We start from the raw sequence: 25,000 nt of genomic DNA, 5'->3' as shown, positions 1-25,000 counted from the left end.
AAAAGCTAAGTTCGCCGACCAACCTTCAGTTTAGAGAGAGGAAGACTGAATGACACGAGAGAAAACAGAAAGAGACAAGTCAACTAAGATACAATTGGATCGAAGAGGTTTGGGTATTCAACTGGGGACAAGCTGCTTGATGAGCAACGACTCTAGAATGGGTAGTTCGTGAGGATTTTTGCGTTTGCCCTGATACAGAAATCGTCTCTCTCGATATGAGTTTTGCAAACTTTTGCATGATTCCTGATATTCGAATGCTCAGGGTTGGAGAGCCTACTTCTTGTGCGAAAACTTATTCCGCGATGAGAATCGATTCTGACCCTCAGTAACCTCTTCGTAGATCCCACATAAGTCCCAGAGTTACACTTTGGGCAAGTATATTTATATACTACATTAGAGGTCAAGAAGGGGCTTAACCGATCTTTATACTTAAAGAAAGACCCAATGGTTAAGGGATTTTTTGGTATTAATTTAATACTGACTGCATTATAATGATTTTGTATAATCCTTTTTCTGAAGGAGTCATCATGTAAGATTGGAAACTTTTGGAGCATTTTAAGAACAATTGCTTCCCTCAAAAACTTTTTTTTGGGATGCTTCGTAGTTTCCTTAATAATATGAGTTTTGCAAACTTTTGCATGATTCCTGATATTCGAATGCTCAGGGTTGCAAGGACAATAAAGCAGTTATCACGGTACCGAAGTTAATCATTAAATTTTATGCTAAGTTTCCATTCTTACGTGATGACTCCTTCAGAAAAAGGTTCATCCAGATTATACAAAACATTATAATGCAGTCAGTATTAACCTCTTCCAGCTCAACCCCGTGTATTCTCGGGTTTAAGATAACCGTCATATTTCAGTAAGCCCGAGTACACTCGGAATTCTGTTATCTCTTTCCTAGCAACTCCCAGTAAACTCGGCTGTTGTTTATATTAGTCTCCCAATATAGAAAGCCGTTTTCTATGCATATACAGTAAGTGCTTTTTTTTTTTTTTTTTTTTTTTTAGAAAATTGTAGCTACCTTGGCGCCAGTTGGCCGTTGGAGACGCGTCCTTACATCAGGCAGGATTTCCATTGTTTTTCGTGGATTTTCTTTCGTTATTATTGATATAACTATCATGAGTAGTGAGAGTGACAGTGATACAGAGTATTATGATGGAATGGACGATTCAGAGAGCGAAAATGATGGTGATATGACGTCAGAATACTCTGATACTTCAAATGAAGATGATGACGATAATGTTCCTGATAACCAAGGCTGGCAAAGAATAACAATTTCGGATGATAAACCACCCTCTCCTCCACAACCTGCATTTCCCTTTATTGGTGATAACATAATTCATCATGTATATAATACTGAAGATGATGAAGAAAATACATATATTCAGTATTTTGAGTCATTTCTTGATGACAATATTTTAGACATTATTGTTACAGAGACGAACAGGAATGCTGAACAAAAGTTGAGTGGAAAATCAGAAACAGAGAAAAAGAAATGGCATCCAACATATCAGGAAGAAATGAGGATTTTCCTTAGTGTTATTATGCTACAGGGGATTGTAAAGAAACCTGAAGAAAGCCAATACTGGTCTAAGATGCCTTTGTTACATACACCGATTTTTGCTAAAATTATGCCTCATCGCAGATTTTGCAAAATAAAGCAGTATTTGCATTTGTCAAATAATGAGGATTTTGACCCTGCCACTCATCCTTGCCCAAAGCTCAACAAAATCTGGAAGTTTTATAATAGCATTTTTAGCAAATTCAAAAGTATGTACACGCCTGCACAAAATGTAACTATCGATGAAAGTCTTTTACTTTATAAAGGACGTCTTGGTTGGGTACAATATTTGCCACTAAAAAGAGCTAGATTTGAGATAAAATATTTCATGTTGTGTGAATCAGAATCAGGATACGTTTGGAATTTTGTCATTTATACAGGTCAAGGAACAATGTTTGATAATGATTATGAAGACCTTCCCGTGTCTTCAAAAATTGTTATGACGCTGATGAAGCCATTACTGAAAAAAGGCTATTGCCTTACAATGGATAACTATTATAACTCTCCCCAATTAGCAGATTTACTGACAGAAAATGAAACAGACGTATATGGCACTGTCCGTGTTAGTAGAAAGGAAATGCCCTCTGGATTGAAACGAGAAAAACTGCAGAAAGGCGGTATGCTGGCTTACAAAAGAAGAAAAGCAACAGCAATAAAATGGAAGGATAAGAAAGATGTTGTATTACTTTCCACAGTCCATAACACAGAAATGGTAAAAACAGAAAAAAGAGGAAAACTGGTGAAGAAGCCTAAACTAGTTATGGACTACAATAACACAATGGGAGGGGGTTGATAAAGTAGATCAACGTCTCCAGGATTACCCTCTTACAAGAAAAAGGAGAAAGAGGTATTACAAGAAAATATTCTTTCATACTGTCGACTTTGCATTGTGGAATTCCTATCTTTTGTATCTCAAATCAGGAGAAGCAACAGCTCTAAAGTACCGTCTTCAAGTGATAGACGAGACAATAAAAAAGTACCATACACCTATGATGTCATCAAAAGTAGGACGACCAAGTAGTGTACCTCACCCTCTTCGTCTTACAAAAAGGCATTTCCCAGATGTCGTGCCACCTACAGAAAAGAAAAGTAACCCCACAAGACAATGTGTAGTTTGTAGCAGAAAGCGAGATGCAAGTGGAAAAAGGCTAAGGAAAGAAAGCAGATATTGCTGTTTAGTGTGTGATGTAGCACTGTGTATAACTCCTTGCTTTAGGATATCTCACACGAAGGGTAACTTTTAGGAAAAGATGAAAGGATTTATTTTATTTTATCATGTTCTGTACAGAAGTAAATACATTTATTTTCAAAATATAAAGCTGAAATAGGTAATATGGAAAGAAAAGTATTATTCATTATGATGAAGGTAAAACCTTTCATTTCAATTTGTCCTTTTCTATTACTTTTTCATCAAGGCAAGAATCTTTTTCTTCTTGTGATGATGAAACCTTTTACATTTTCTATTGAAAGTATTATATTTTTGTCATCATATTTTTTTCTTCTATGTTAGTCAACAGGCTTTTCTTTATCATATTGCATTTTTTCATAAATGCAAGATTTTTTTTTTTTGCAATAAAAATTTGTTCCTTTTATTTTCTTTTGAAGATCAGTTATGTTATAAAGTTTTACATTTATCATGTGTAATTATTTTGTTGTTATATTGAAGAATTATGAAAGAATAAAAATATAGATGAAAATGCAATAAATATATTCATTTGTTATTTTCCTTGTTTTTTATAATTTCCGAGAAAACTCGGCCTTGAGAAGTTATGTAATAGGTGAAGACTATCCTGACAAAAAATATTTTTTTTAAGAAATATTCGAGGTGATTTATCACTTTAGCATATACTTTAGAAATAAACAATAAAAAAATATGCTTCATAAAGACTGGAAGTTGGGATAAAAACAATTGGGTCTTTCTTTAAGTATAAAGATCGGTTAAGTCCCTTCTTGACCTCTAATGTAGTATGTAAATATACTTGCCCAAAGTGTAACTCTGGGACTTATGTGGGATCTACGAAGAGGTTACTGAGGGTCAGAATCGATTCTCATCGCGGAATAAGTTTTCGCACAAGAAGTAGGCTCTCCAACCCTGAGCATTCGAATATCAGGAATCATGCAAAAGTTTGCAAAACTCATATCGAGAGAGACGATTTCTGTATCAGGGCAAACGCAAAATCCTCACGAACTATCCATTCTAGAGTCGTTGCTCATCAAGCAGCTTGTTCCCCAGTTGAATACCCAAACCTCTTCGATCCAATTGTATCTTAGTTGACTTGTCTCTTTCTGCTTTCTCTCGTGTCATTCAGTCTTCCTCTCTCTAAACTGAAGGTTGGTCGGCGAACTTAGCTTTTAAATAGGCTATATCTTTGTACTTGTAAATTTTAGTCTTTTTAGTGCTTTTTTATTTTTGGAAGATTGTTTTATAATTTTATGATGTTTATTGACAGATTCCCAGAAGATGTAATAAAGGTAATATTACGAAACGTCGGAATAAAGATGAAAATTATAGAAAATGGCCTGTTTCCTTAGACGCCTATGATTTGATGTCGTTCTTGGTCTTCACCTATCTGCACCTTGGTTGTATATGTATATATATATATATATATATATATATATATATATATATATATATATATATATATATATATATATATATATATATATATATATATGCACCAATTGTATGTAACTGTAGATTTCTAAACACACACATGCATACATGTCGAAATGTTTAAGCAGTGTTTGAGAAACATTTGACTTCGAATAAGAGGCAGACCCACAAGACACACCTGACACTGACCTTTTATAACATATCCATCTGGAGTGACCTGGAGAAACTTGAGGTCGAAATGGGTGACGTCCTTTTCGCCAAAGGCCTCCAGGTCCGTGCCTCCCATCGTCTCCTTCACTAGCTCCCGATCCAGGTCGGGGTAGGAGACGGTCTTTCTTCCTCGCCGGGCCAGGCATAAAATCAGCAACACCAAAACTACAGAGAAATAGAAAATTGTTTCTTCAGAAGAATTATCATTAACACGCGGTGAATGATCTCTTACCAGTACTTTTTCGCTAATGGCCATGTAACCAGAAGAACGTTTGAATTTGAACATCTTTAAATGCCTCCATCCTTTGGTTTATGACCCATACATAATAGCTGTTATGCCTTAAGTTTCATTAAACTGAAAGATACAATTCATCTCCGTAGGTATGCAATCGAATCGAATTTTAATGCTAATCTTAGGTTTTATCAAATAAAAATTTCCAAACAGAATATATATATATATATATATATATATATATATATATATATATATATATATATATATATATATATATATATTTTCTATGCAATTCTATATTTGCAGATACTATTTTCTTATATTTTTCTATATATAATATAAAATATTATATTTCTATTTACTTAATCGAAAGGACAGACCGTTGTCTCGCTATTTTATTCTCTCTCGATAAATTAGGAAACGGTTCATCAACTAGAAGTTTGAAAGATACTATAACCTTTTCTCATTATATTTTTATCCTCAAACAAGCTTCTCTGGAATAAGAAAATATTATTCACATTTCGTCCATTTACTTAATTTAAAGGACAGACCGTTGTCTCGCTCATGTTTTATTCCTGAAGACCTCGTCGATAAATTAGGAAACGGTTCATCAACTAGAAGTGAATTGGGAAGAAACAATTACTTTGTTTATTGTACCTTTTTCTGATTCCCAGGACCACCTGTCCCATATTACTGAAGAAAAACAATAATTATAGAATGATTTTCTCTAATTTTAAGCCTCTTCCACAGACCCTCTTCCACAGAGCCTTTAGCTTAACATCTAACTGGAATAGCTTCCGTGGAGGAATTTTATATCTCCACCAATATTTTGTTAATTGCTTTACATCTGTGCTTTTTTAGAAACATCTTTGTAAATATTTAAATAATATTTTTCACCCAAAATGTCATATACCAACAGTTCCTAGACTATCTTTTTATGCAAGTGTCCTGCTAATTTATGACAGACATTTTTATCAGGACTTATGATAAACAGTGAACAAATATATACCTACTGCTAAACTTAAATTAATGCCCAGTAACCCAATGATGATCAGTTCCATGTTTGAATATATATATATATATATATATATATATATATATATATATATATATATATATATATATATATATATATATATATATATATAATATATATATATATATATATATATATATATATATATATATATATATATATATATATATATATATATATATATATATATATATAATGTATGTATGTGTGTATATTCACTTACCCATATATGTTTGTTTTCACAGGTACTAATGATCAGTCCCGACGGTAACGTACCTAAAAGACACAAAAGACTTGCGAGGATAATGATGATTGACTGCTGACCAAAAACGACCCTCGAAGTGCGCGGAGCATCACAAGGCTGTACTGGCATGAAGGTATAATCTGTGGCATTGAAATCATAAAGGAAATTGTTGTGGCGCATATCCAGGATACACCCAGAGAAGGGTTCAACCTTAGGGGGTATCAAGTTCCACCGAAAGGACGCTGACAATGAGGCAAAACTTGGCATGGTGGCCACACCCCCTATCTGAAGAGGTCCCTGGACGTTAAGGAGGAAGTTGGGGTACCTGGATATGTGTGGGTAAGGAACAGAGACCTTACATGGATCGCCAGATCCTATGGTAACGTTGAATCCACAGTCAGTTACTTCAAAGAACATTCCCTTTTCATTCCAAATGATAATGTATTCAAAGATGCGATTGTTGTTATTTTCTATTGGGATCGAGACTTTTTCAGTACCTGATCCAAGGTCAATGTACGTCACCAAGACCCAGTTCCTTAGAAACACATATATGAAGTCTTTTGGATATTCCTCCCAAGGAGATTCTACAATTGGTCCCATGTATAGGAGAATGCCACTTGGATTGTTTGATTTGAATGAAATGGAAAAAGTCGAATTGTCACACACTTTCAAAGGTTCATACCAAGCAAAGCTTTTCTCAAACCTTGCATTCATGAGTTCACAACGAGGTCCGTAATTATGGTTGTCTATGCAGTGGCATTTGAGGGTGTTGTTGATGACAATGCAAGTTCCTCCGTTATAGCAAAATCCACTAAAGCAAACGGAAGGGAGGGGCTCAAGATCCCCACAGTCACAGGTGTATTCATCGGCAATGTCGACGCCAACCATGGTGGCTGTGCTGCTGGCAACCACTAACGGAGAAGTGAGGTTTGGTCGCATGGTGTGTTGGCAGCTCTTCCCTCCACAAGGAGACTTGGATTCATACAGACAGGCGTTTATATCCACCATGGTGACATCTAGACCTAGAGCTTTAGAAACCTGAATTGAAAAGCAATAAAGTGTTATATAATTTTTTGTAATGTACTTGAATATATATATAGTTATGACAGTTAACATTCTATGTTCATGAATCTTCCAAATATTAGCATTGTTCTTACCTGCAATCGATTTTTCATCATGAGTCCATCTAACTTTGCGGCAGTGTAATAGGGCGAGTTGTGGCAGTTGTACCGTATTTGTACTCCTTCCTCGACATCACGCATGCTGAAGATGTCGACATTGTCCCGTGGAATTTTATGGATCCTCCCGATTTGTTCTTTCAGACGTTCATAAACTGTCTCAGTATTGGTTATCTATTTAAAAGATAGGAGGAGTGAAAATGTTATGCTCTTTCTCTCACACAGGCAGACAGTTTTCAATACAATTTTCTTCATGGGAATGTCCACTCTGACAGGGAGTGGTTCCAAAGATAGGAAAAAACTATATTAAACACCAAAATTCTGTTGGAACTACTGGATCTACAGTAAAAATTAAGTGCAGAAAACCTCCACTTTATGAGCTTTTAATGCATCAACACTAAAGAAATGCTAACAACCCATAAACTCTTGCCAGTCACTTACATTTACCTTGCAGGCAGTCTCGCTCTTTCGGGATACCAAGGCTCTCCCATTCCAACTCTCCTCTTATCTGTCTACCTAGCACATTTCAGATGCCTAATTTCTTTTTTCCTCCCAGGACTTCTGAATTATATATCTTTTTCACTAGTCTGTTGTCATTAAGGAACAGCTTATTCAGTGCCATCTTGAATGAAGTCTCACTCTCCCTAGACACCAAAGCTTTTCCGTTCCAGCACTTGATCACTCTGCCTAGCTACGATTTTCAAGGCATCCTTGTCTTCCTTTCCTTCAACTTATTTTCAGTGCATGATCTGACTAACTAAAAAGCCCAGTTATATTTTTTTATATATGTTAATTATTTTATCGAATGTTTCAACCCACCTCTACAAATAAGAGTTTTATTTCGTTCTTCACATTCAAATACCCACATCACTTCTTATACATCGAATACTGTAACATGATATAGGTATGGATGAAGGAGCCATATCGGATTCAAGATAATGTATCGAATATCTTTCATGTAGAAACTGAAAAACTGTATCACAACGTTGGTCATGTGTCTAGTAGAACTAAAAATGGCATGTAATGATAAATACCACATTACAAAATACGGCTGCAAAGATAAAAGGAAATTTGGAAGGGCCCATTTAAAATAAATAAAAGAAATATAGGTGACTCCTTTACCTTGCTTTTCTTGAGCATTTGCTGAGATTGGACACTGGCAAGCGTGAGTGACCCTGAGTTCATGACGGCACTGAGATCGAGGTCAACCACTGTGATGATAACCTGACCCACAGCCGACTCTTCCCGAAATCTGTCATATACCTGATAAAAATAGATTAAAGGCTAGTTAAACTCCATGCTGGAAAAGGAAAGATACAAAATATATCACAAGTACATTTGAGACAAAAAACATACACTCATTATGCAGGCTACAATATCTTTCCAGACTATGCATCCAACATCCTCATCCAAAATAAACATACGTCCCAGAGGGATGTATATATGGTAGGATGATCCCACCATCCTAGTTTAGTATGTGGATATGTCAGATAGTGCCAGGCTAAGAAATTTATAAGGATATGTGGCCTTTGTGAAAAAGTTCCTCGTGGAACACTGCACATACTGGTATGTAATATATATATATATATATATATATATATATATATATATATATATATATATATATATATATATATATATATATATATATATATATATATATATATATATATATATATATATATAGTGAACAACTTGTTTATTTGTCTGGATTCTATAGTAATCCGAACCAGACAAAATTTTGCACACGGCCTCTATGTCACCCCAGAAAGGTTTATAACTCTAAATCAAACCCCAACCCAGTGACAGACATACTAACACAGACAAAACATATGAAATTTTTTATGTCACTTTTCCTTCAGTGCTTTAAAGGTTAATTCTTTTTTTTCACCTGACACTCCACCTTTTCTTCCAAGCGCTGTCAGATGTATGATTAACCTACAACAATAAATCCAAATCCCCATCATTAAACTTCTCCCACTGGTACATGAAAGGAATTGTTGCCATATATACTACCAGTATAAACCTAACTATTATTTTTAAATATAAATAATCTTATTCTATAAATCTATTGTTACAAAGTCTCAAATTTAATATAAAATATTTTGTAGTAGATTTGGCATAACAAAATGCTTTAAAAGCATAAATTATTTGTGATCCACGCATGTGTAGTGGCAAGCCCTTGGTGGTAGCTGTTGGCTGATCCCGGCCTGCAAGCTGGATGGTGTTTAATTTTTTTATTCTTTCATATGCGAATTTCCTCATTAATTCATTAGTTTCTTCTTCGTTTTTACCTTTGGAATTCACTATAGCGGCTGCTTCATGACCTTACAGTGACGTGTTTCATTATAAATCTGGTTTAAATGAGGTCTGGAATTAATTATCGTGCAGTTTGGTAACAACACTTCCAACACCGTCATCAACTCCACCTCGTGATACCAAACTCTTTCTCTCTGTCTTTCTCTCTCAACGCATCACTCAAACAATTTGGAGCAAAATCTTTCCGTCAACGTTTTAACTGTTGTAATTTTGTCACTTTGATTATTAAGCTATATAAATTTTAAACTGCTCTTTTAAAGGCATCACTGGGTTCTGTATTACACAAAGGTGCTCTAGGACCACCAATCTTATTTTTACCTAAACACTGCCTTCCACGACATTTTCTGAAATGCTTTTTACATTTGCTGTACTTTGTGGAAACCTCACACTACATTCAATAACAAGAATATTTTATCCTTGAAAGTTCTAATAACTATGTAACGACCTAATGCAGGTTCTTTAACACTGGATGGGGCTGTCATGACTGACGGCAGATGCAACAAACAAAGGAGGAGAAAACAACAAAACAATAAAATAAGCTTAATATTAATTTATTTTTGCAAGTATTTACAAGTGAGTCAGATCTGGTAAAAGATAAAAACCATAAGTACAAAAAAACAAAAGGCAGCACTAAACAAAATCAAGTTAAATAAACAATTAACTTCATAAACAAAAAGTAGCTTAAAAAAAGGCAAAATAAACAACAGCAGGCAGAAAAAAAAAAACAAACATACGTTCCATCGGGGCACCAAGACAGCCCTCAGCTGCACACAGGGACAAGAACCCACCAACCAGAATACCCCGATGGAGACGTCAGGATGCCTCACGCTGTCATCAAAGATGAGCAGCTCGTGGTCACACAACTAATGGTCACACTTCGTGCTCCATTTCGTATCGTGCTCCAATTTGCTGCTCAAAAACTCGACCAACGTCGACTCTGCCCGCTGCTGCTGCCACTAACTTTCGCTGCCCTACCAGACCCGACTGAAGCAAGAAAACGGCAGCTCACCGACAAAACATCAAAACAAAAAAATTGAAGGTAAGGAGGCAGCAATCCACAAAAGTTCAGTTCCCATAAAACCATCATAACGTGACAAACTATAAGAAAAACAACACAGTCAGCAGTTAATTTCAAGTTCATTATATATATATATATATATATATATATATATATATATATATATATATATATATATACATATATATATGTATATGTGTAAATGTGTGTGTGTGTTTGTGTGTGTTTTGTGTGCGTGTGTTTACGTGTGTGTGTACAAGTGAATGACGAAGATATGGAACGTGATGAATGTATAAATTAAGGCAAATGCCACGAAGGGAAAGTAAAACAGCAGAGTGGTTGCTATGCCTTTTGACACACGGTCCTTTACTTTCTTGTAAGTTTACAAGAAAGGTCACTTAATTGACAGATGACATGGAATTCCCAGAGGATGGGGACTATAATAAAGGAACAGATGCTTACAAAAAGGTCACTTAATTGACAGATGACATGCAGAATTCCCAGAGGATGGGGATTATAATAAAGGAACAGATGTACCTGGAATCCAACACAGTTGAAGGATTAGTGGACCTACCAAAACAAAGGTCAGTCTTTGAGAGGTTTTACAAAAGATTAGGCCCAACTTCTTGGAAGCAGGGAGGAGTCGATTAAAGGATTATACTGGAGAAAAGACTCACCACCAAAAATGCCCTTGGAATGAATAAGCTGATTACATATGTTTATAAAATATATTCTCCTTTTGGTAAACAATAACAATTACAAGTGGAAGTAAGCTGTATAATAGCAATTTTAAAATATTTTGTGAAGAGAAATCTTTCGATCTGGCAAACACTGAAATGTTAGTCCAATTTATCCTGTGAAAGTTTTCACTTAAATGATTGAATATTGTGTAAAGTCCCCGCTAAGCGGGTTTTCTGTGATGGTGACCCATTTTCTTGGCCACTCCTAGGATAATGGGTCATGCAGGATCAGCCATACCCAATCATTTAAACTGTTTTATGTAAATATTTACCTGTTACCAACTTGTACGTTATATGTTTCTTTTGCTCAAGTATCAGAATGTATTCAACTTCATTATTGTCCATTTTTGTAACTCACTGTGTACTTGTTCATTGTATTTATTGTCAAATGTTATTGACCTCAGGTCACCCTGGCTCTCATTGTACTCCTCAGCGTGATGTCAGTTCACCGCTATATAAACCGCCTGTGTCCTCAATAAATCAGCAGTAACTTTAACCTGCTTGTTTCTTTCGCACCTCTTGAAGTGGTGACCCCGGAGTGGATCCCGGAGCCATTAGCGGACTCACACGGCAACTCAGTCTTGGCTACAGGAACTACCCACGCCCCTAGCGGACTCATGATGGCGCTGTAACCAGCGTTTGGGCGTGCTGTCTCTCGTCGGCAAATCACCAGCATCATTAACGGACTCACACAGGCGCTCCCAACAACAAGCATTGACGCGAGTATCCCACTCCAATTAAGAGGGCTAGAAGCATGGACACGGACATTCCTCCACGTTCAGTTAACGTGGACCTCATCCCCTCCGCCCATATCACCCACACCCTCCCCGTTCAGCTCCACACGGCTGATGAACCTTAGAGGAATTTATTTCTGGTGATAGAAATTAATTTCTCGCTATAATGTGGTTCGGATTCCACAATAAGCTGTCCCGTTGCTAAGTAACCAATTGGTTCTTAGCCACGTAAAATAAGTGTAATCCTCCTCCAGCCCTAGGAGAGCTGTTAATCAGCTCAGTGGTCTGCTTCTTACTTTACTTTTCCTCCACACCACTGCCCGTGCCCTGCACGCTGCCCTGGCCAGCAGGACAAACAAAAGCCGCCCTTGCCATAAAGCTGCCATCCTTCACTCAGGGAAACCCATCACCGTGGCTGTACAGGGTCGAGGGTCAGTTCAGGCTGGCGGAGCTCACGGACGAGGTGCTACAGGCTGACGCAATAATTAACGCCCTGCCGGAGGAGGTCTACAGGATACTCGTCCCTTGGGTGTCCGCCACACGCCCCCTCACCTACCGCCACCTGAAAACATCCCTCATCGTGACTTGCTCCCTGCTGATCACCGAGAGGGCCGCCCGTGCCCTCGACCTCATCATCAACCCGCGGCAGGAACAGAGCGACATGGAGTCGTGGGGCATGATCCAGGACCTCCTCACCCTCCCCAACACCGATAGCAACAGCAGGCAGTCCGAGATCAGCCTGTCGAGGGAGATTCTCCTCCACCAGCTCCTCCTGGAGGTCCGGACTCAGATCCTCGAGCCCTACACCATGCCACTTGAGGTCTTGATTCGTAGGGCGCAGCAGCTGACCGACTCCACAAGGGCAGCGAAGTGGGCATCAGCGCCCACACACCCCATCAGTTCCATTCAACTGGAGGAGGGCGCAGAGGAGGAGATAAGTGTCGTCACCAGAAGGCAGCCACCGTATCATCGCAAGAGGAACCCACCGGGCCCTTGCTACTACCACCAGTGGTACAGCAAGGATGCCTGGAACTGCCAACCCTGTGCTCATTCGCCCATCCAAAAAACGGGGGAGACGGCGGCCAACAGAACAGGCTGCCATGGCAACAGAGGAACCCAGGAGCCCAAAACCATTAGGCTTCTACGTCCATGACACCATCTCTGGCAGGATGATGTTGGTCGGCACCGGAGCTGTTAGGTCAATATTTCCGCTGTCCAGGGAGGACTGCAAGCGCTCACCGGACCCAGCTGCCTTCCTGACAGCCGCCAATGGGTTCTCCATCCTCTCCTACAGCACCAGGCTCCTGTTGATCTCCATCCTTGGCCGGAGGTATTCTTGGAACTTCGTCGTCGCGGATTTCCGGACCCACTCCTGGGCTGGCGGTTTCGTTCGCCCACTTTGGGCTGGCACCGACGTCGGTTGCCAGTCCCTCCTGACACGGGACCCACTCACCTGCTCTGGTCACCCCCACCAGTATGCCCAGCTGCTGAAGGAGTTCCCCAACGTATTCAGGCCTGAGCTCCGTCAGGTACTGGGGGCCCCAGCAAAACATGGCATCTACCATCACATAAAAACAAAGGGCCCCCCTACACACGCAAGTTTCCAGGGGCTCCCCCCTCGGCGCCTTCAGGAGGCCAAGGACTCCTTCACTGAAATGGAGCGGATGGGAATATACAAGAAGGCCTCCAGCCCATGGGCCTCTCCCATCCACATGGTGCAGAAACCGGATGGCTCCTGGAGACCCTGCGGCGACTACAAGTGGCTCAACCTTGCAACTGAACCTGACCATTACCTCACGGCCTCCTTCCACGGGGCCAAAATATTTTCTAAGTTGGATCTTTTAAAATCTTACTTTCAGGTACCAGTTGCTCCAGAGGATATCCCGAAAACCGCCATCATCACGCCCTTTGGGTCCTACGTCCTCACCTTCTCCACCTTCGGCCTGAGGAACGCGGGGGCGACCTTCCAGCGGCTCATGGACAGCATCCTGGGGGACCTGAAGTTCTGCATCTGCTATGTGGATGATATCCTTATATTTTCCAGGTCCCATAAAGAGCAACAGAGGCACATCTGGGCAGTCCTGCAGCACCTACAGGAGAACGGCCTCGTCGTCAGATTTGACAAGTGCACCTTTGGCGTCGAGAAAGCTGACTTCCTAGGCCACGAGATATCCCCAGATGGCGTCCGCCTGCTCACATCAAAGATCGCAGCGGTCACCAGGTTCCCTGTCCCCACCTCCGTCAAGGCCGCCCAGGAGTTCCTCGGGATGGTAAATTACTACAGGAGGTTCATCCCCAGGATCACATACACCATAGCCCCCTGACGGAGATCCTGAAAGGCCAACCAAAATCCTTAGTGTGGGGACCCAGCCAGCAGCAGGCCTTCTCCCTGACAAAGGCCGCCGTCGCTGAGGCAACCGCCTTGGTCTACCAGGACCCCAGTGCTCCCCTCCAACTGACGATGGACGAGTGACGGACGCACCTCCTGAGCAGATCAGGGCCCCAGCCCATCGCCTTCTTCAGCAAAAAGTTCAACCCCGACCCAGCTACACCTTCGACAGGGAACTCTGGTCCAGGTCACACTTCAAATTCCTCCTGGAGGGTATGCCCTTCACAATCTACATGGACCACCAGCCGCTGGTCCACGCCTTCACCAAGCAGGGGGACGCATGGTCTTCCAGGCAGCAGCGACACCTTGCGGCCATCGCAGAGTTCACCTGCTCAATCAAATACCTCCCCGGCAGGAAGAACCCTGTAGCAGACGCCCTCTCCAGAGTCGAGCTCAACGCGGTGCAGTTCAGGATCAACTACGGGGACCTCGCCCGGGAGCAGGCCACCGACCCGGAGACTCCAGCCTACCTCACCGCCATCACATCCCTGAAGTGGAGGGATGTGGCCCTCGTCCCCGGGGGTCCAAAACTCCTCTGCGACATCAGCACTGGCCAGCCTCGCCCCCTGGTGCCCGCCTCTTGCCACCGCCAGGTATTTGACGTCATTCACGGGCTGTCCCACCCCCCTGGCAGGACGACAGCCAAGCTGCTGACAGAGAAGTTCATATGGCACGGAATGCGGAAGGACGCGAGGACCTGGGTGAGACAGTGTCTTTGGTGCCAAACCAGCAAGATAGGTCGTCACACCAAGTCCGGAATAGGTGAGTTTCCACAGCTGGGGCGGCGGTTCGGCCATAACACATCGGCGTCGTCGGCCCCTCTTCCCCGTCAGGCGGGGAAGAGGGCCGACGACGTCGCCGACAGATATCTGAAGATTGTCGACTGCTCAACCAGGTGGCCTGAAGTGACACCCATGCACGAAGCCACCACCAGTGCATGCGCCAAGGCCCTCCTCTCCAGCTGGATCAGCTGGTTTGGCGTCCTGGACCACATATCCACCAACAGGGGCCCTGGTTTTCTGTCCTAGTTGTGGTCTGCCCTGGCACGCCTGCTGGGGACATCTCACCACACCACCACTACCTACAACCCTGCAGCCAACGGCTTGGTTGAGCAGTTCCACAAGTCCCTGAAAGCATCCCTCATGGTCCGCTGCACCACTGAGGATTGGAAATACTAGCTGCTGTGGGTTCTCCTCGGGCTGAGAACCGCCCCCAGAGCCAACGGCGACCAGTCCTCAGCAGGAGAAAGTCTACGGGGAGCCTCTCATAGTCCCGGGTGAACTGGTCACAGAGGATCACCACAACCCATCAGTTCAGAGGCTTCATGACATAGTCAGCAAGTTTGCCCCCTGTAAACGGACATACACCGACAGGTCAGTTGCCTTCACGCCTCCCAGCTTGTCCTCCACCACTCACGTCTTCGTCAGGGATGACGCCGTCTGCCCACCACTGACCAGGCCCTACAGGGGGCCCTTCCACGTGCTGGAGAGGAATAACAAGGCTTTCCGGCTCGCCCTTCATGGATAGGACGACTGGGTGTCGGTCGACCGCAACAAGCCCGCCCTCCTGGAGGAGGAAACAGATGTCCCTGCACCGCACCCTCCACCTGAGCAGCCATCTCCGCAGCTGGGCCGTCGCAGAAGGAGGACACGAGGCCGCCTCCGGAAACATCTGCCCACACCCGCAGCCAGCCGCTCCCACGCACAGCGCAACCCCCCGCTCACTTCGCGTAGCCGCGGCACTCTTCAACGCCCCAGCAGATACGTTGATTAATCAGACGTTACCCATGTCTTGGCAGGGGGGAGTATTTGTAAAGTCCCTGCTGAGCAGGTTTTCTGTGATGGCGACCCGTTTTCTTGGCCACTCCTAGGATAACGGGTCACGCAGGATCAGCCATACCCAATCATTTAAAATGTTTTATGTAAATATTTACCTGTTACCAACTTGTACGTTATATGTTTCTTATGCTCAGGTATTCAACTTCATTACTGTCCATTTTTGTAACTCAGTGTGTAGTTGTTCATTGTATTTATTGTCAAATGTTATTGACCTCAGGTCACCCTGGCTCTGATTGTACTCCTCAGCGTGACGTCAGTCCGCCGCTATATAAACCGCCTGTGTCCTCAATAAATCAGCAGTAACTTTATCCTGCTCGTTTCTTTCGCACCTCTTAAAACTGCATTGGAAGTTTGCCCAGTTTTGACAGAATACTTATGCTGATTAATTTTAACTTCTAAATCTTCACTCGACTGACCGATATAAAAAGAGGAACAATCGAGAAATGGAATTTTATATATTATGTTCTTCCTGTTAATAGGGCTGTTTTTTAATAACATACCTTTTAGTGTTATTATAGGAAAAACCATGTTGACAATAAAATATTTTAACAATGATTTTATGATCTCAAAACTGTTTAATTTGACAGGCTATATCCACCCATTTTCCATTGGTGTCTTTCTTAATGATACTTTCACTCCTGAATTTTTTTCACTTTATTATAGCAAATACCTCACGGGACGGTGGAAAGGGTCAACATAAAAAAGTTCCCTGACCATATTTTTTAAAATATATTATTTCTTGATCCAAATACTGGGGATTAAATGGACGTTTGTAAACATAGATTGAAAAGAATGGATATTTGATGTGATAAATAGTGGTGCCCTGAATACAACTGGACAAAACCATTCTTCCAACATGGCAGATAGTGGATATAATCATTTTCTGCAAAAAACACCATTTTCAATTGGCGACCTACCAGTTGAGGTTATTTTGCATTTCACTTTAGTATTTGGGTATTTGCGCTTACAAAGCGTTTTCCCTGTAGTCCTAAGATCCATTACATCAAGGTTCAACAGTCCCCACGGGATGGTAATTATCAACTAAAAATATATATATAACATATATGAAAATATATTATTTCCCAGGTAGATAATTGGATATTAAAGGACGTTTGAATGTCTTGTATACTGAATACAACAGTATATGTAAGATAAAACACTGTATAAACTTCTTGCATAAACGACTATATACGGTCAACATGGCAGAGGTGGGTGGATATCGTCTCCAAATGCAAAACACCTGATTCGATATGAGTTGATGGGGACGATATTCATATATATATCTTGTGGCCGACTATATATATGATATCCCTATATCACATAGTATTATACATACATCGCTGGTTCAACCCCATGGATATATGACACACATTATCAACTAAAAATTCTCCTTTGGTAACATATATATAAATATATTATTTCCGATAGAGCGATATATGGATATTAAAGGATTTTCTATAGCTTTCTGATGGTATATGAATCATATATACGTGATAAATAGTCATAATATGGCTCGTTGACAAACGCACTATCATCAACATGGCAGAGGTGGACTGGAAATCGTCTCCAAATGCAAAAACACCTGAGTTCGGGAACAACAAAGTTGATGGGAAAATATTCACTTAACACTAATTTATTAACATTACGGTAATATACATATTTACAAGTGAGTCAAGTCTGGCGTAAATCAATAAATAAATATACAACATCAAGGGACCAAAGAGCCAGTCATAAAACAAAGATGTTCCAAAATTAGTTAAAAATAAAACATTACCATCAAAACATTCAAAGTAAACACTCACGCTATATTAAGAAAACAAACATTCTTTCAGACAGTATAATAATTGGTGATGCATAAATTAACATAAATAATGGTATAACCAAAAATACAAATAACAGATCAATATGGCAGCACAAATAATGAAAATTATCATAAAAATGCAAAACACCTGAAAGTTCTGTAATGATAATGGGAACAATATTCACTACAGTACAAACCATCTCCCGAGAGATGTCAAGACCTGAGTCCTAACAAGGGTTCACCCCACGGGATGGATTATTATCAACTCAAAATCCCTTGATGACCATCAAAAATATATTATTTCCGAAGTCGTCAAAACCACCCCATTAAAGGACGTTTGTACATCTGATTGTATATGAATCACGTTGATGTGATAAATAGTCATAATATGGCTATGCGACAGCCAACTACACGGTCAACAGAGGTAGGTGGTGATCCTCTCCAAATGCAAAAACACCTCAACTCATCCTCGGTGAGTTGATGGGAACTCGATATTCCTCAAAACTGTAAGGGCCAACAGGTAACAACTACCTTCCATGCGCCCTATGCTGTCTGACCCTTCTCCGTCGCTGATTACCCAGACTTGACTGTGGACTTATTATCAAAAAAATTCCACAGATGTAACTTTAAGAAAATACAAAATTTCAAGCACCACCGGAATTAAAGGACGTTTGTAACTTTCAACAAGGTAACAATCGTTGATGTGACAAAACAGGCATAAGCCTATATATATATATATATATATATATATATATATATATATATATATATATATATATATATATATATATATATATATATATATATATATATATATATATATATATATATATATATATATATATATATATATATATATATATATATATATATATATATATATATATATATATATATATATATATATATATATATAATTTGCATTTTGTGGGATCTTTCACAATTTTGTTTAATAAAAGTCTCCGCATCGTTTATATAAGTTCTTGAAAAAAATTGATGTATGTAAAAATAATTTCTATTTGCTTTTGAAAACAAACCAAAAACAACTATGACAAGAAAGAGTGTCTAAACAGAAGATTTTGTAAATGTCTTGAAAACAAAATAACAACAAAAAAATCACAAAATAAAAGATTCCAAAATGCAGGACGTCTAGCATTTAACGAAAAACGGATATGCATCATCACAAAATCTGACAAAGACAGGAAAATAGTTCTGTTAGACAAGGCTGACATACATCAATAAAGTTCAAGAACTTTTCATAACGATGCGGAGACCTTGACAAATTAACAGAAAGATCCCACAACAAATATTGATAAGTTTAACAAACCAGTTAGAACCATAGGGGCAATAAAAAGACATAAATTACTAGAGACATTCAAGGTAATCAACCCCTCTCCCCTATTTTTACGGCCTCCGAAAACACATAAAGATGGGATTCCTTTACGCCCCATAATATCTAGCAGGGGCTCTTTCATGTACAAATTATCAAAATGGCTCGCAGACTTGTTATCACCCTTTCTAGTGTGTCCTCCCACGTCAAACATGCAGAGGATTTCATTTTTTAATAGTTTAAACATCCTGTTCGCAACATCAAACTGCTTAGTTTAGTAAGAAGATTCATTATTTACTAAAAATCCCGACTGCCGACAGTTGTCTTTCTTAGAGAGAAGTTACAACCATGGTAGACCATTTTCCTCTTGGCATAGATAAAACTTTAAAACTTATCAACCTCTGTGTAACTAACAGGTGTTTTCTTTCAATGGTAATTTTTACAAACAAAAATTTGGAGGGTCCCTATCACCCCTTCTAGCAAACTTGTATGGAATATTTCTTAAACAGAACTTTTTGCTCTGTCAAACCCATAATATGATCTGGCTTAGATACGTAGATGATATTTTTTTCTGGGACAATAGCTGGGGACTTTAATGAATTTTTTAAAACAGCTAAACTCAGCAGTTCCTGATCTCCATAAAATTTAAAACAGAATGGGAAAAGCTCACGGAAAACTGTCCTTGTTCCTCCCCTGTCTTGTTTACTGATCATAAGAAAACAGAACAGGTATGCATTTGTTTATATAAAAAGCCCACCTTCGACTGTCTCCTACATTCAAACCTTAAACTACCAGACGTCTCCGAAAAATCATGGTATCTGCAACCTATTCTCAGAGGACTTAGGATATGTTCCAATGAGTACCTGGATCAAGAATTTAACATTGATCTCACAACACTTTTCACCATCTCTATCCAACCTGGTATTATCATGTGTCTTTTAATAAAGTCTAATGTAAAATATACTAATAGGTCCCAGTGAAACAGACAAATAGATTTCAACAACAAAATAAAGCTATACGATGAAAACATCCAAAAGTTAAGTGTAGCAAATTTTCTAATAATCCTTTCATTTTCCATTATCCCAAATCCATGGAAGGGAGTTAGCTTTAACGTACTAAATAACAAATAAAGATGTCTTTACAAGATACCGTGTAGTAATTGTCATTATATTCTCTTAGGCGAGCAAGGTAGATCACTGTGTCTGAGAATAACAGGCACAAAAGATCAGTAATTTACGCTTCGAGAGTTCACCGGAATTTTTCTTTGTTGGGACTACAGGGGATGTCATTAACTGGTTTGAGGTAATCCATTTGTTTTTCAGAATAATCTGTCTGTACAAAAGAAGATGCTGGAATCTGCTACCATCAATTAAACCAACAATATGAACCTGTCAGGAGGACATTAAAATCGGTTTTAATTGACAGGTTAATGTCAGACCCATCTTGAAGAAGATGACCCAAGAAACGCGACCTACATTAATTAATTAATAAACTAATGAGTCAAAAACCACTATGGAATTTGGTATTCTATCCTATAAATGAATCGCCACCTAACATCGGAGGCCTAAGGCCACACCTTCATGTTTTTGTATATATACCATTGTAACTTTCCACCTGTCCATATATATATAGTAAACAACAGAAACAAGTGCCTAAATATATGGTTTCAATATTTAAATAGTGTTTTATGGGCCTATCTTATTTTCATATATATATATATATATATATATATATATATATATATATATATATATATATATATATATATATATATATATATATATATATACATACATATATATGTGTATGTGTGTTTTACTGTAATGCAACAGTATAATATAAAGATAAATTGGCCCATAAAACACTATTTGAACGTTGCAACCATATATGTCGAGCACTTCCTTCTGTGCCCCTGTTCACTGGTAATATATGGACAGGTGATATGTTACAAGAGTATATATACAAAGCATATATAGGTGTGGCAGTAAGTCTCCACTGGTATGCAACTGACCATTTCCCAGGAAGGATGGAAATTAAGCAATTCCCTGGTGGTTTAAGGCCTCATTAACTCCCGTCTGGTGATGCGTCTGGTGGCTGTATTTTTTGGAACAACTGCTTAAGAAGATTTCCAATGTCCTCCTGACAAGTTCATATTATTGGTTTGACTGATGATAGCAGATTCCAGTATTTTCATTTTGTACAAACAGCTACTTTATAGATATCTGTCTCTCTAGCCTGTTAGCTAGAAGTCAAATTCCATGGTGGCTGGGGGAGACCCCATTATGGGGGACAGAATGTAGGCGTCCAACCCCAATATCTTACAATACTGGGGGACAGAAAGCTGTTACAGCACAAGGACAGGATATGATAGTAAATGGGCCGCTAGGCTGACCCTTAGTTAGTCTTAACTATAAGACCTATTTTCCTATGACTCTTGTGCTGGCTGTTATTTGCTTCTTTCAGATGTACCACTGTCCTGTGCTCACCGCGAGAATCAATGGGACGATGATTTGACCTGATTCGCTCTCACTCCATTCCCCGACACCGAAGTGCAAGGTCGTTTCACTCTTGGCTGCACTAACTCTGGTGCTTTTTGTCCTCCCCCCACTGGCCACGTGTCAGAACTTCCAAAAGAGCAGCCTGAATCCATCTTCTGCAAGCGAGCTCCATGCACAGATGGAATAAGGTATGTCCTGAAGTTGCAAGTAATGCCAGTAATCTTTTCCTATTCCTGAATTTCTCTCAATTTTCAATATTTCCAACTTTTCATTCTCCCAAACAAAGTCCCTTTGTTTCCCATATTCTCACGCACATTTTCCCTCATGACTTGGTCCAAGCCTGAATTAAGGTTGTTCTGTGATAATAATTAGAGCATTCCCACCATAGTGTTACCATGTGCTAATTAAATATAATTAATAATTCCCTCCATTGTCAATAATTAATTTCATGTGAGAGAAAGTCTTTATGTAAATAAATGCTGACCTGGAATTCTTTTCCAGAACCCTGTTTTCTGGCTCTTCATGTTCTGCCCCTGCCCTTGTGAAAGAATTGCCTTAGAAGACTCAATTCCATCTCGCCACAAGCAAGACACTTTTGCAATCAACAGTCTACAAGGGACACATGTTAGGACCCTCAAATGTTAATATTGTGCTAATGTAAAATAATTTTATCAGTCTTAAGCAGTTTATAAGATTTGTGTCAAACTCTTTGCATGGCTGTAGCCTTCCCACATTTATTTATTTGCTAACTGTAGTTATACTTATCTTTACAGCACATTGCATGTGCCTTGATTGCTGAACTTCCAGCCTGTCCATATTAATATCTAGCTGCAAATCTGTAAATAAATTAATTTAATCTAACTGACTGGTTTGAAAGGCAACCTTCCCATTTTCTTTGAATAGATGTAATATCAAGGTAAGTCATACTGCTAATTACATTTATTGCTTATGTCCTGAGATCTAGGTGTTGGCCTCTAAGGCAAAATTACATTCAAAATTCAATTTAACTCTTCCAACTGGACTCAGGACATTAACAACATATACATATACTCTATATATATAAATTTCTAGCTCACATTGGGAGTATATATATATATATAATATATAAATTCTGGCTCACATTGGGAGTAAACCCCGGTTTTTCAAGTGAGAAGTCTAGGGTGTTAGCAATTCATCCACACAAGTCACATAAGAAGTTGGGACCTAAGTACTCCGTAGTTGAGGTTTTATCTGGGCAGGTGCCTAGCGCCTAACATGCCAGCAAATTATTTGTCTTTTGAAAATGACTATTAACATAAATATGCTACCTGATGTGTATTTGCTAACTATATGTCTTGTAATAGGGTTTATGTGTATTTGCTAACTATGTCTTGTAACAGGGTTAATAAAAAATTTTTTTTTTTAAATTTATAAGTATTTGCTTCACTTGCTAGACAGAATATAAAAAGAAAGAGAATATTTGTAAGTCTTTAAGTCAATGCAGTATGCTGTGGAGCAGAGAGACTTTACTGGATATATTTGATTTTGAGACTTAGGGTGTCAAGCCAAGCACTGGCCACTTTCAGTCATTCAGCACTAAAGACATGAAAAGATGGAGTTGGAGTTGTTTGACAGCAAGAAAAAGAGATCAGTCATAAAATAAAGGCGATGAAGTACAAGGAGAAAACGCCACAGTTGCACTAGGAAGTAACTGTTAGAAAGACTTGACAGTAAGAGGGAAGAAAAGAATCGGAAATGGAGACAGGGTAAAAGGCTAAAGTGTGAGCACACAGAACTATCATTACACAGACCAAAGGTTTGCTAAGGAAATGCCACAGGCCTCATGCACATAAGAATTCATTACGGAGAAAGCAATTTGGAAACTGCAAATGGTTCTGCTGATAATAACAAGCTAATTAGCTATGAAAGTGCAGTTAAGAGAGATACCATGACGTCAAAGTTCTGGTACGTGTTTTTGTGAATGCAAAATAAAAAAAAAATGCTTGTCTTCAGAATATCCTATTATTACGATCTCGCCTCTCGAGATCGACAGGTTCTTTAAAATAAACAAGCAATTGGGCTGTAATGACTGACGAGAGGTGACAAAGGAGGGAGGAGCAGAACAAAACGAAAAAAAGTTACCTTAAAATTAATTTATTAACAATATAGTTTAGAGTAAACAATAATGAACATTACTAATACAGCAACAATCAAAACCAAAGAAAAATAAGATGAGTCAGTAACAAATGAACATGAAAAAAAGTTATAAAAACATAGGCATGGGCAGTTCAACAAACATCATGTAGTTACAAATCATAATCAATAATTAAGTAACATGAACCCTCAAGCAATATAAATAATATAATACCAAGGCGGTATAACAAAATAGCAGCATAAATAACAAATAATAAATTCAAAATGAAGCAGCACAAGGAAACGGTATTAGCGGACGAACTCCATTGCTGCTTGAAAACACTAAAACTAAGACAGAGCCGACACGACAACCATCTCGTCCTGATGCTGACGTCCTCCTCCAGTACACGACCGCGACAGAACCGACACGGCAACCATCTCGCCCTCCCAATTAGCTGACGTCCTCCTCCATCTACGACGACCAAGACAGAGCCGACACGGCAACCATCTCGTCCTCAGTTAACTGCTCTGCTGCCAGGACCTGATATCATGACTGCTCCCTCAACCTTCTGGCTAACCTGTTGTTGCTGTTACTGACTGAATGCAAAAAAAAACTCACCAAAAAAACAAGCAAAGCAAAGAGGCAACAATCCTTGTCAACCTACAAACGATTGTTCCTAATATCCTATGAACCGTATTTGATCATCCTATAGGTTACTAACATATCAGCATCATGAGAAGTTGCCTCATCGTAGGTTTGTTTTAGTTTCAGAACTGTATATTTGGCCAAACATCGAATTCATAGTTTTTAGTATATATACAGGCACACACACATACACACAACACACTACACACACACACATATATATATATATATATATATATATATATATATATATATATATATATATATATATATATATATATATATAACATAAAAGATAAAAAGACCCATAAAACACTATTTGACCATTGCAACTATATATTTCAACCACTTCCTTCTGTGCCCCTGTTCACTGGTAAAGTATGTACACATGAAATGTTACGAGAGTATACATACAAAGCATATGTAGGTGTGGCATTAAGTCTCCGATGGTATGCAGGTGACCGTTTCCCAAGGAGGAAAATTAAACAATTCCCT

General features: G+C 39.3%; 1 protein-coding gene across 1 annotated transcript in view; it reads right to left on the bottom strand.

Moving 5' to 3' along the window:
- The window catches only part of LOC136854445 (DE-cadherin-like), a 212,880-nt gene that overhangs the window by 59,953 nt on the left and 127,927 nt on the right, over nucleotides 1-25,000 (bottom strand). Inside the window, 4 exon segments of the mRNA XM_067130738.1 lie at nucleotides 4,367-4,552; nucleotides 5,935-6,940; nucleotides 7,060-7,254; nucleotides 8,203-8,343. Of these exon segments, the coding sequence (XP_066986839.1) occupies nucleotides 4,367-4,552; nucleotides 5,935-6,940; nucleotides 7,060-7,254; nucleotides 8,203-8,343 (1,528 nt within the window).

The sequence above is a fragment of the Macrobrachium rosenbergii genome, chromosome 29 (genome assembly GCF_040412425.1).
Source record: "Macrobrachium rosenbergii isolate ZJJX-2024 chromosome 29, ASM4041242v1, whole genome shotgun sequence".
Lineage (NCBI taxonomy): Eukaryota > Metazoa > Arthropoda > Malacostraca > Decapoda > Palaemonidae > Macrobrachium > Macrobrachium rosenbergii.
Note: the sequence above shows the minus strand (reverse complement) of the source record. Positions and strands in the feature narration are given on the sequence as shown.